Source organism: Balaenoptera ricei, chromosome 3 (genome assembly GCF_028023285.1).
Source record: "Balaenoptera ricei isolate mBalRic1 chromosome 3, mBalRic1.hap2, whole genome shotgun sequence".
In the NCBI taxonomy this organism is placed as follows: domain Eukaryota; kingdom Metazoa; phylum Chordata; class Mammalia; order Artiodactyla; family Balaenopteridae; genus Balaenoptera; species Balaenoptera ricei.
In genome coordinates this window covers 52,906,365-52,920,474 of record NC_082641.1, presented here as the reverse complement: position 1 = coordinate 52,920,474, position 14,110 = coordinate 52,906,365, and the positions used below count along the sequence as shown (strand labels likewise).

Sequence of the window (14,110 nt, the reverse complement as noted above, 5' to 3'; positions counted from 1 at the left end):
TATGCTAAAATCACAATAATGAAATGTGACCAAAATATATTTAACCAAAAGCAGTAAGTAAATGGGCTACTTCTAAGCCCCACACCAAAAAACTGTACAGAGCATAGAGGATTTTTAGGGCACTGAAAATACTGTTTGACAGCATAATGATGAATACGTGTCGTTATATATTTGTCCAAACCCACAAAATGCACAACACCAAGAGCAAATCATAATGTAAACCATGAACTTTGGGTGATTATGATTTTTCAACATAGGTTCATCAGTTTTAACTACTCTGGTGGTTTAACCACTCTGGTACCACTCTGGTGGGGGATGCTGATAAGGGTGGAGGCCATCCATGTGTGGGGACAGGGTATATATTTGGGAAATCTCTAGACCTTCCTCTTAATTTTGCTGTGAATCTAAAATTATTCTAAAAAAGAAGAGTCTTTAGAAAAAAACAAAACTGTGTGCAAGATGGCACTGAATAAGTCCTATTTAAGAAGAGCATTCTTCCAAAAATGGAAAATTGCTAGGCATGATAAATGATTCAGTTATTTTCACTATCATAGCAAGCCTCTCTCTTTTCAACACAGTCCCCAGACTGAGACCTTGCTGGTGGTGATTAGAAAAAGGGACTAATTTTAGTCTTCCATTTTCTCTAAGAGAACTAGCTAAGGAAGATAAATTACTTGCTGAAAAACAATATACAAGGGAACAGTCAATTATAAAGCACCCTATTACAACTTAGGGGAGAAATTCATGAACATGCAACCCACAACCTTTAATATTTTATCCACATCTATATACAGATTTCTTTACAAGACAATCTTGGATAGCACTGCTTTCAAAATGATTTTACCACTGGCCACCCAAAGAAAACCTTCTTCAAAACACTGCTGCCATCCAGTGTGTATATACACACACACACAAATCTAAAACAAATATTTTAAGTTACAATAGATACATGCAACCCTCTTTATTTTCTACTCTATGACAGTTAAGGTTGCCAGATAAAATACAAGATGCCTGATTAAACTTGGGTTTCAGATAAACAATAATTTTTTAGTGAAAGTATGTCCTATATACTGCATAAGATACACTTATGCTAAAAAATTATTCACTGTTTATCTGAAAAGTGTAATTTAATTGGGTGTCCTGTATTTTTTATTTTCTAAATCTGCCAGTCCAAATAATAGTTCATTATTCGGAAATGCCCCATATATTAAATTGATTTTTATGAGCCACTAATAAGTCTTTACCCACAGCTTGAAAACCACTGTTGTGTGGGTGGTAAAGCTCTCTGACAAAACTATCGTAGCTTTCCGCGCAACAATAAGAAACTGAGTAGAGGATGAAGATGGGTTAGAATTTAAGGAAAAAAAAGTAGCCGCCACTAAAAAATTTTAGCAAAGAAGTTGTTAATGTGAGATGATGTTTCATGGCAACAAACCTATTTTCTCCTGCTAGTTGCTCCTACATTTCAGAAACGTTAAGTCCTCCAAAACTTTTCCAAACAAACTGAAATGGGGAAAACAGAATACTACCTCTACAAAGCTGTTAAAAGCAAAATTCTGATGTGATAACTGAAAGGACAATTTATCCTCAATAACTACAATGTAGATCAATGTCTCAGGAAAACTAGAAAAACATTAATTTCAATTCTTTGTCTAGTTAAATCTATTGGCTGCAGAAATTGTGCAGTCTTATTGTCTACCTTAGTGGCTAAGGTACTGGAATTAAATACAAAATTTTAAATTATTTGCACAAGTATTTAAGCAATTAACTTGAAGAGATAAAGGTTAAAAATTCTATTTAAAAAAATTTGAGTCATGTTGCACACCATAAGGTGAAAGTAAACCAGAAAAAGGGGAAACAATGCCCATATATATATATATATATGCAGCATTATGGTAACATTGGGAATATCATATTTATAGGCATAAAAATAACCAAAGGCAATTCTTGAAAGACTGGATTAACATACCTTTGGAAGCTCTTCAATCTGATTAGCATCTAAGTAGAGCTCCTCCAGAGTTTTTTCAAAAGTAAAAATCTCTTTGGGAACCTGTTCCAAACTGCAATGAGAATAATCAAGAGTAGTGACGGTCTCCTCTTCTCCTCGTAGACAACGACATGGTACCAACCGCACAAACAAACTTCGTTTTGTAGTCATTTTTAGACACTGCAATATACAAACAAAAATAAATTTAGTAAAAACATGTATTATAACAATTTTTCAAAACAAATTATTCCAATTCAATTCTCACAGTTTACATATCACAGATAAATATCTCCTCCCCAACACACACTAAATAGAATGCATTTAACATTGCTTTACTATCAAATTTTATATATAGTGAACATCAAATTAAACTCAAGCACTTCTGTACTTCACAAAATGATCCATTAAGTAACCAGTTATATGCTTCTATAAGCATATAGACCTGCCTCCCAGAGTAATGAAAGTAAAAACAAAAATAAACAAATGGGACCTAATGAAACTTAAAAGCTTTTGCAGAACAAAGGAAACCATAAACAAGACGAAAAGACAACCCTCAGAATGGGAGAAAATATTTGCAAACGAAGCAACAGACAAAGGATTAATCTCCAAAATATACAAACAGCTCATGGAGCTCAATATCAAAAAAACAAACTAATCAAAAAATGGGCAGAAGTCCTAAATAAACATCTCTCCAAGGAGGACATACAGATGGTCAAGGGGCACATGAAGGATGCTCAACATCACTAATTATGAGAAATGCAAATCAAAACTACAATGAGGTGGGACTTCCCTGGTGGCGCAGTGGTTAAGAATATGCCTGCCAATGCAGGGGACACGGGTTCAAGCCCTGGTGCAGGAAGATCCCACATGCCGCGGAGCAACTAAGCCCGTGCACCATAACTACTGAGTCTGCGCTCTACAGCCTGCGAGCCACAACTACTGAAGCCCGCATGCCACAACTACTGAAGCCCACAGGCCTAGAGTCTGTGCTCCGCAACAAGAGAAGCCACCACAATGAGAAGCCTGGGCACCACAACGAAGAGTAGCCCCCGCTTGCCACAACTAGAAAAAGCCTGTGTGCAGCAACAAAGACCCAATGCAGCCAAAATTTAATTAATTAATTAATTAAAAAAAAAAAAAAAAAAACTACAATGAGGTATCACCTCACACTGGTCAGAATGGCCATCATCAAAAAATCTACAAACAAAAAATGCTGGAGAGGGTGTGGAGAAAAGGGAACCCCACTGTGGAGAACACTATAGAGGTTCGTTAAAAAACTAAAAATAGAACTACCATATGACCCAGCAATCCCACTACTAGGCATATACCCTGAGAAAACCATAATTCAATAGGACACATGTACCCCAATGTTCATTGCAGCACTATTTACAATAGCCAGGACATGGAAACAACCTAAATGTCCAATGACAGATGAACAGATAAAGAAGATGTGGTACATGTATACAATGGAATATTACTCAGCCATTAAAAGGAATGAAATTAGGTCATTTGTAGAAATGTCGATGGACCTAGAGTCTGTCTTACAGAGTGCAGTAAGCCAGAAAGAGAAAAACAAATATCGTATATTAACACATATATGTGGAATCTAGAAAATGGTACAGATGAACCTATTAGCAGGGCAGGAATGAGACGAGACATAGAGAATGGACATGTGGACACGGGGGTGGGAAGGGGAGGGTGGGATGAATTGGGAGATTAGGATTGACATATATACACTACCATGCGTAAAATAGATAGCTAGTGGGAACACGCTATAAAGCACAGGAAGCTCAGTTCAGTGTTAGGTGATGTCCTTAGATGGGTGGCATGGGGGGGTGGTGGGAGGGAGGTCCAAGAGGGAGGGGATATACGTATACATATAGCTAATTCACTTCGTAGTACAGCAGAAAATAACACAACACTGTAAACCAATTATGCGCCAATTAAAAAAAATATTTTTAAAAAGAACCATGCTTTATTAGTCTGCTCATCCTCAACAAGAAAAACCCTAATACAACAAAGATATTTCTTTAATTTCTGACTAAGAGCTGTTTCTCAATTAAGAACTTGACTCTATGCAGTTCTGAGTAGAAAGTGGGAGTACAAAGATATTTTCAGGTCTCCTAACCAGCCATTAACTTTCCTGTAACTCTCCCACATCAAAATTCCAATCTATGCCAAGTATATTTTGTTTCAATTAATATTGTTCTTTTAATTTTTCTACAGTTTATAGGTCTTATATGTGTATAAGGTTACACACTAGAGAAGAAACTTGCTCCAGTAAAGTGCAGACTTCATTATTTCGATCTAACTGTGGGGAAAGGCTCAATTCTGAATTAGTGAAAATTCTCAAGGCTAATTTTATTAAGAACACAACGTTCATACCGAGGTTAATTCCAACGAGGAGGCTAACATTACACTAGCAAAGAAAAGCCTACGTCAATAAATGATTGCTAATTAATGTTATCAATTCTTTGTAAAATAATAATAAATTCTTGCCCTAAGCAGAAGACTCTATTAGAGTATTAGATTACTTCTACCCAGAGCCAAGGCTAGGTTGAAGCCAGTGCAGCAAATGCCTCAGGCACGTGCGCGTGCATGCGCGCACACACACACACACACACACACACAAACTCAGTAATCAAATTAAATATTTTAATGCAATTTCTTTTTAAAAAATCCAAATCACTGAAAAATAAACCATTAATGACCAAACTGGTAAATTTAAAAATAAAGACAGAATCAGTATGACTAATTTTTTTTCTTTTGCCTCAGGCTCCAATATGGCTTTGCAAGGCACTGCTTCTAACTCTTCAATTATATCATATTCTTAAAGAGTTTGACAATAGTGTAAGTATTTCCCTTGCAACTTAAAAAAAAAAAAAAAATCTGACTATTCTTACTTACCATGTGTGCCAGGCACTGTGCTAAATTCTTTATATAAACTGTATGTTTCAGGACTTTCCTGGTGGTCCAGTGGTTAAGAATCCGCCTTCCAATGCAGGGGACATGGGTTGATCCCTGGTCGGGAAACTTAAGATCCCACATGCCGCGGGGCTACTAAGCCTGCGCGCTGCAACTACTGAGCCCGCATGCCACAACTAGAGAGCCCTCGTACCACAACAAAAAATAAAATAAAATAAAATATTAAAAAAAAAACTATATGCTTATTCTCATTTCATCCTCATGTATCTTTCTAAGGCATGTATTATTATTATCCCTATTTTTCCATAAAGAAACTGATTCTGTGCTTGTAGTGCACTATACTGCTTCTCAATATATAATGATATACTTGAACTCAGATTCATGAAATAATTCAAATATCAATAGGTCTTTACTACATACTTCTCCTTTAGGGTTTACAAAAACAAGCTGCCGATGGGGTTCAGGACATACCACCCCAAAATATGGCACCCTAACATACTGAATATTTTAAGCTAAAGGAGTTTGATGAAACAGCAGTAGCAGGAAGGTCACTCTGACCTTCCACGCCCTTCTCCCCTGAAACAGGTAATAAAATCCTCCTGTGAAAGGTGCCCTCCCTATACCAGGAGGTATCTCTGAAGATGAAGGAAGAAGAATTCTAATGAATAGGACTTGTTAAATCTCCCCCAGTTTACTACACTTACTTCATACTCTTTGATCTATCGTATTTCTACACAACTGTCCACTTCATCAAACATGGCATAAAAATACTCAGGTTTAACTGTTTCTTTGGGTCTTCCTTTCCTTACAAAGGCTCCCTGTGTCACTTAAAACTTACATTAAATAAATGTATATATTTTTCTCCTTTTAATCTGTCTTTGTCAGTTTAATTTTCACACCCAGACAGGAACCCTAAGAGGGTGAAGGAAAATTTTTTCCTCCCTTACACTATGATGTCAAACATCAAATGTTTCTATCTAAAATTTTTGTCCCATGGGGATGTAATGTACAGCAAGGTGACTATAGTTAGTAATACTGTACTGTATATTTGAAAGTTGCTAAGAGAGTAGATCCAAAGCTCTCATCACAAGAAAAAAAATTGTTACTATGTATGGTGACTGGATGTTACCTAGACATATTGTGAGGATCATTTTGCAACATATACAAATATTGAATCACTATGTTGTATTACTTGAAACTAATACAATGTTATATGTCAATTATACCTCAATAGAAACAAAAAATTACTTTGTCAATAAAGTTTACTGAATATGCTTAATCTATGTTTACATGAAAGTGTATTTTACTGATAAGAATAAGCAGTCTTATTGATCTAATAAGAATTTAATCACTAAAGGGGAATTTAGCTTATACTTGTGTGTTTAATGAGATAATAAAAAAAGATTCTAAATACGAATATACACTTTCTTTTTCAAGAGATTCTAAGACTTCAACTGATAATGAGTTAGGGGGACACTTAAGAAAAACGGGGAAAAAACTCTATCTGCTCTGTCCAATCTGGTAGCCACTAGACACAGTGGCATTTTAACCTGAAAATTCAAGTTAAATCAGACAAAATTTTAAATCTGGTTTCAGTCACACTGACCATATTTTAAATGCTCAATAGCCACAGGTGGCTAATGGATACCATACTAAATAAGAGAAGATACAGAACATTTCTATCACTGCAGAAAGTTCTAGGAGACAGCACTAATACAATATTTCAAACTATTATTCTGGTTCATATTATAACTACTGCATGCTTATATTTATATAATATGATAGTATGCAATAACTTGCAAGATATGGCCTAAAAAATCCATTTTCCAGAAATCATAATGGATTTGGAAGTATAACTCCCAGCTGAGAATAATGTACATGAAATGTTATTACCAAATGTACATGGTTTAAGAGTGTAGGGACTTCCCTGGTGGTCCAGTGGTTAAGACTCTGCACTCCCAATGCAGGGGGCACGGGTTCAATCCCTGGTCAGGGAACTAAGATCTCGCATGCCACACAGTGTGGCCAAAAAAAAAAAAAGTGTATTTATTGTACTATATTTATTTAAATCATCTGTGCAGGGCACTTGAGGTAGGAGGCAATTTACAAGGCAGAATAATTGTTAATAAAGGTAAAAAGACTTCCAAGACTTTTCTGTAGTGCTAATCATACTGCAGAACTTCTCAGAAGAGACCATGAATTCAGAAAAAGAAGATTAGACACTTAGCTCTAGGAAACTGCAAAGAGTTTACATCTCAAGTGAAAACTTCCCCAAAAAAACAAAAACAAAAGAAAACTTCCCCCAAAAAACAAAACAAAACTTCCTGTGGACAGAGACAGAGGAAAGAGCAATTTAGACCTCAGAATAAATTCAGTGGGCCTGAACCAATACAAAAATGGATCCCAATTTAGACTAAAAACTTCTGATTGATAAGAAAGGAGGGGGACCTTAATTATTGAGGTCAGAAGAGGAAAGTACCGTATGAAAGGGAATGAATAACAAGACCCAAAGAGATCCTCCCTTACACAATACTACAAAGAAGTAATAAACCAAAGGGAGAAAGACTGGCCTGATGGGAACAGGAAGTGATCAACATGGGACCGCTAATTAGAATTTTAGTGTTGTGATATAAGAGCCACTTAGAAATCAGACTTAAAACGGCAGACACAAAAACATTCTAATCAAATGGAGGAAGAGAAGCCAACCAAAAAAAAAAAAGGCATAATAACTCAAACATTTTCTAACAAAAGAAATTAAAACTACTTACCACTGGGTTGAATTTATCTCCCTGATGTTTCTTAATTGAGCCAACATTCTATGGAAACCATAAAAAGAAACAAAATTAACAATAAAAATAGATCTTTATGACTTTAAGGAATATCTCTTCTAATTTCTTATTTACCTCAAAATGTAAATTAAAATTCTCAATAATTCAGCCCCATAAACTGACACACACAAATTTGCTAACTTCTAAATACATAGCTACCTTCTCAACCAGTCACTGGATTTACTGTTCATAATACATTTATAAACTATTGAGAGCCCTCATCTATATCAAATAATAAATACCTCCCTATCTACCATTAAAACCCCATTTATTTGCGCTTACTGAAAATTAATAAAGTTTTCCCAAGCAAATAAACTCTAATCACCAATTATATTTAAATTTAGTAATTTTTGATGGTTCTATGTAGCAGACACTGTTAATTGTTTATCAGTTTTTTTCCCCCCTTTCCAGAATTTTCCTTATTCAGGGTGGTAATGGACCCAGCTAAAAACCCACTTTTGAGCTTTCCAAGAAGGGTGAACAGGTAATGGATGACACAGTTAAGATCAATGACATATACTTAGAAGTCTACTTTGGGGGTGGGATGGGGGTTGGTCCTGGAAAAACATTTGCTTTCCTTATCCAGGGACAGATGTGAACATGTCTACTACTATCCTATGACCATGAGTCAACAAGCATGAGGATTAAAAAGCTACCAAAAAGGCTGACAGAGTAGAAAGACAAAACAAGCTGAGGGTCTCTAATAGCACAGTTGAGTAGCTGAACTACAGAAATATCTGGATTTCTTGGTTTATAAGAAGACTAAACCCCTATTTGTTTAAACCATTGCTAGGTTTTCTGTACCTGTAACCAACACATTCCAAAATAAGACAGCCCAAAACCCAAAATAACAGCATTAACGTATATACATCATAAATAATCTTTTTTTAAAGTTATTAATAAGTATGTGTTTCAGAATTTACAGGGTCACTTTAAATATATTGGGCTATATGTCTCTATGCTAAATTGTTTAGGACTGCTGAGCTGTTTAACCTTCTCCACAAATTCCACCCATAGTACATGCCACAAAAAATACCTTTGCATATATCAAGCAAAGATGGCCACTTAATTTGTCACTCAAGGTACTCCCATATACATAGTAGTCTGGTAAAATGGCATTGCCAGTGAACTGAGATGGAATAAGGCTACAGAAGGAGCAGGTTAGAGAGAAGAGAGAAGGAAGTTTGTGTTTAGAGACTTTAGCTTGAAATACCTGAAAGCTGTCCTACTGCGATCCTACATAGGCAGTTGGATATGGGTATTCAGAGATGTGGGGAGAAATCCAAACTAAGGATATAAATTTGTAAGTTATCTGTTTAGAGATAATATTTAAAGTAATGAAATTAGATGAAAGAATCAAGGGCATGAATGTGGACAAAAGAGTACAGATTCAAGAAAGAAAGAAAAGAAGGGAAGGAAGGAAGGGAGGGAAGAAAACAGATTCAATGATTGAGCCCTGAGATATTATAAAAATAGGTCATAAAGAAGAAATAGAACCAGAAATAGAACATTGAAGAGAAGCAGTCAGTGAGTCAAGAGAAACTACCCCCCAACCACCCACCCAAAGTGTGATATCCTAAAAGCTAAACGGAAAAAAATGTTTCAAGGAGGAAGTTATCAACTATGTTAGTAAGAACTTTGTCACTGTGTAATAATGTAAAGGTCACTGATTATCTTACTGGGCAGTGGTAGAGACAAAACACTGTTTGGAGGGGATTCAAGAAATAGGAAGAGGATAATCTGACATAGCAAATACAGGCAACTCAGGTAGTTTAGCTAAAAAAGACATTGGAAAAATAGAGCAGTAGAGAGAGCAGAATGTGAATCAAGAGTCACAGCAGTGGATTTGTAGCCAGATGCGAATAATCTAGTAAGAGAAAGAGATACATTTTTATAAAGAGATTCGGAAAACCATTCATAGACCATCCTAACAAAGTTTCCCACCAGTTTCAAAAAAAGAAGCTGCTCATGAGGAGGAGAACAAAACAAAAGAAACCTCGGGTGCCATGGTACAACTAGCTAAACGAAATTCACTTAGGGTATTTTTTAAACTGCTACAGATTACCGTAGCTTCTCCCTAGAGATTCTGATTTAGGAGATGAGATATAAAACTCAAGATTCTTTATCATACACAAAATGCTGATGTGATACTTTTTTCTAACAGTTTCAACAATAATCAACCCATAGTCAATATTATTTCATCTATACTCAAACCACCATCTTTTCCCCTTTCCATACTTTTTTGATAAACTCTCATTTGGGGGATTACTGTACCAACTGAAAAGTGAAATCACTATAAAGGTTTTCTAAAATACAGTATGTTATACTTCCCTATGGATCTGAAGAGATCACAAGTTATACTTGGCTAGATTTAAGAGAAATCTTATGTTGGAACCATCTTTTTAAATGAGTTCAGAAGTTGAAATGCACAACAAAGGCTCCTCAGGCATGCCCATAGCCATTAGATGGTATTTAGTGGTTGTGTAAGATCATTTTAGTTTAATCATGGCTATCACAGTATTTGCTAATCTGTATTTGGTACAACCTGTGCTTAATTCTGAGGCATTTTATGGACATTATTAACCCATTACCGGTAAGTACATGAATAGTAAACAATGAAAATAGTTATATGCAAAAGAGCAAAAATAAAAACGTAAAAAAACCTATGTAATGAAAAAAACAAATGCTGTATAGGAGCATTTGATTCTGAAAGACAAAAATAACTGAACGTATAAAATGTGCTATGCCTACAACATATACAGCAAGAAACGAGGAAAGGAGGCTGGTGAAATAGCTAAATTTCACACTTACAAGGTCAATGCTGCTGTCTGACCCCTGCTAGCCTAATTCTGATTCAGTAGAAAGCTGAGAGCTTCTTCAACGTCAGCACTGTTAATCAAACTTTCACATCAAACCATGGTTAGCCTAAATATGCCCCCAAAAAAATCTTAATGTGGAATAAAATAGTTGACATACATACTGAAGTTACACAGAGTTCCCACATTTGCATAAACTTCCACTTTATATTTTTACAAATAACTTACATAATAAAAAAGACCTTTAGAGTACAGTTTGGCAATGCATACATCCATATAACCAACAGCAACCAAGATATAAAATCTTTCTATCACCCCAGAAAGTTCCCATGTGCTACTTTCCAGTCAACACCCTGGCCAAGGCAACCTATCCTAAATAAGAGTGCTATGACATTTGTGTACAAATATTAGGAGAATGCAGGCTTCAGTTCTTGTGGGTAAATATGGGAGTGAAATTGCTAGATCAAAGTCTATAAGCATGTTTAATTTTATTAAAAAAAAAAAAGGAATAAACAAACAAGTCATTTTACAAACTGGTTTTATCACTTAACACTCCCAGAGTTCCAATTAAATCCTCACCAACACTCGATATTCTGTCTTTCTTAATATTAACCTATGTAGTAGGTGCGGACAAGTAGCTCGCTGTATTTGTGTTTTGCATTTCTCTAATTACAAAATGGCATAGCAGAGCCTCATCTGTACTTGGAACTCAGTAAGGTGATAAGATACTGGACTCAAGCCTTACATGACACTCTAGTGGGATAAGGCTTTTGGAGAAAAGAGTGACGAATTTTGTATATGGGAGGATTGCAAATTATTGTACAAGAGGATATACTATATTAGAAAACAATTCTCCATGAACATCTCACATTTCTGCATGGTCTGGGTCCACTGAGCAATGTCATTTACAGCCAATTTAAGATGTTTATACAAGGATACATTCCAGATAATAACACTCAGCAACATTGAGACAGTTCAGTGTCCTCTCTCCAGAGACGATTTGTTTAAATTCCAGAGTAAAAATAAGGTTTCTCTCTCTCACTCTCCTGAGAAGGATAGACAGGTCATCAGTGGTCCTATGAAAGATCAGAGTTTCCTAATTTGGGGTTCCCCTTCTGTAATGCACACTACTATCTGTGCAGGCACCATCTGACCCTCACTGTGAAGCTCTATGAAGATTTAGGCTCGGGTAACTGACACAAAATATTGCCCTGGTTGCTGCTTTTTCAGGGAGTAATAAACCCTTTGTTTCTGGTCTAGAAGTCTTGTGTTTTCTGGCAAGTTAACATTTTAACTTGTAAGTAGGGTAAAACCTCAGACTTTACTGTTTCTGATTTAACCAGCGTAACTTAAGAAACATGGCCACGATGTTTTATACCACCTAAGATCAAGAGATGCAGAGTCTATTTCCCCAATCCTTGAATTTGGGCTGAACTGTGACTTGCTTATACCAACTCAATGTGGCAGAAGTTAGGCAAGTAACAGTGCCTATGCCTCACGAAGATTTACAACTTCTGCTTTTACCTTCCTTGAATGCAGCCCTGAGGACATGATGCTGTAATTCTTTGTAGGATAAAAGACCACATGCTGATTCACAAATTCAAGAGCTATATAAATTGCTGTAGTTTTAAGCTTAAGTTTACCAACTGTATTGATTTTTTCAAAGAGAAAACTTCATAATTTGTTCATTTACTGATGGGACATTTTCCATTTCCCTGATTTCACTTTTCTCTATTTTTTCAGCCTTTTATTTATTTTGAATTTGTCTCTCTTTTTCTGACTCTTAGGGTAAAGCTTATTAAGTAATTGATTCTAATACTTTATTCTTCAAGATTTAAAGCTATAAATTCTGAGATGCACTTCATAAAATTTGATATGTTGTCTTTTTGTTGAATTTGTTTAAAATGCTAATTTCCCATTTGATTTATTATTTTACCCATGAGTTATTCAGAATCATCTTAATTTCAAAACATTCAGGGATTGGGAATTCCCTGGTAGTCCAGTTGTTAGGACTTGGAGCTCTCACTGCCGAGGGCCCAGGTTCAATCCCTGGTTGAAGAACTAAGATCCCACAAGCCGCGTGGTACAGCCAAAAAAAAAAAAAAAAAAAAAAAAAAAAAAAAATTCAGGGCTCTACTAAACCTCATTTTGTTACTGATTTCTAATTTAATTCCACTGTAATCAGAGAAAATAATATTATGATTTCAAGTCTTCACAACATGTTGAAGTTTTGACAGCCCACATGAGATCTACCGAGGTGAGTGTTTCATGTATATTTAAATGTCACATTCTGCATCTCTTGGGTTTAGTGTTCAAAAAATGTCAGGTTAAATTGATTGAGAGTGGTGTGCAAATCTTCTGTACCCTTACTAATTTATGGCATTCTTTTTCTACTAATTACTGAAAAGTACTGAAATCTCTAACCGTAAGTGTAAATATGTTTTATTTCTGTCAATTTTTATTTCATGTATTTTGAATCTCTTATAAAGTATCAATAAATACACATTTGGGGTTCTTGTACCTTCTGAGGAATGGATCCTTTTAACATATAAAATGTCCTTTCTCTCTGCTAATAATCCTTGTCTTGAAGTATAGTTTGCCTGATATCACTATAGCCATAGGAACTTTCTTTTGATAAGTGTTAATGTATATTTTTCCAACTATTACTTTTAACCAAATTTGTCTTTAAAGTGCCTATTTGTATGAAGCATATAGTTGGGTCTTACTATTTTATCCAATCTGACAATTTCTATGTATTGATGGTAGGCTTAGACCATTTATATTTAATATAATTACCGGTGTGATTTAAGTTTATTACATTACTATTTATTTTTTATTTGTTCTTTGTTCCTTTTTTTCCTGCCTTCAAATATAGTTATTTTTTTCCTATATTATCTCATTTTATGGACTTTAAGCTATACATATATATTTTGTGGTTGCTCTAGGAATGTACAGTATGTATTCTTAATTCATCATAGTCCACCATCAAATAATATTATACTATTCTAATTATACTATGTAATTTTATATATGATGTAACAAATGTAAGAGTATAATTTATTTATGTCTACTCTCGCTCATATTTCATGCTATTGTCATAAATTTTACTTCTACATATTATAAAATCCCACAATTTTTTTTGTTTTACACTATTCAACTGTCATTTATATAAATTTAAAAACCAGAAAATAGACTTTCATATTTATTCACACATTCACCATTTCTTAGTCTATTTCTTACTACTATCAAGCCCATCTGAACAGTTTTTTTAAAAGATACTGCATTTTTCAGTTCTAGAAAACATCTGGTGTTGGTACAAAGTTCCCAATACTCTCCTGAAATACTCAACCCCTCACATGTTATCCTGTAAATTGTTTTAAAATCATTGTCTCCTAACTCATTGACTCCTAACTCTGGGTCATCTAATAAGTCTGGTTTTGTTAACTGTTTTCTCTTAATTATACAATCATATTTTCCTTTTTCTTTGTATATTTCATAATTTTTCACAGTATTCTAGATGCTTTTTATAAAATAACAGTTGAGAACTGAATGTA

General features: G+C 35.0%; 1 protein-coding gene across 8 annotated transcripts in view; it reads right to left on the bottom strand.

Moving 5' to 3' along the window:
- ERBIN (erbb2 interacting protein) overlaps window positions 1-14,110 on the bottom strand; it is a 111,673-nt gene that overhangs the window by 68,322 nt on the left and 29,241 nt on the right. For all 8 annotated transcript variants that reach the window (XM_059916493.1, XM_059916498.1, XM_059916499.1 and 5 more), the window contains exons 2-3: window positions 7,681-7,728; window positions 1,970-2,167 (exon numbers count right to left, since the gene is read on the bottom strand). In XM_059916493.1, the coding sequence (XP_059772476.1) occupies window positions 1,970-2,158 (189 nt within the window). In that variant the 5' untranslated portion in view covers window positions 2,159-2,167; window positions 7,681-7,728. The remainder of the gene's footprint in view (window positions 1-1,969; window positions 2,168-7,680; window positions 7,729-14,110) is intronic.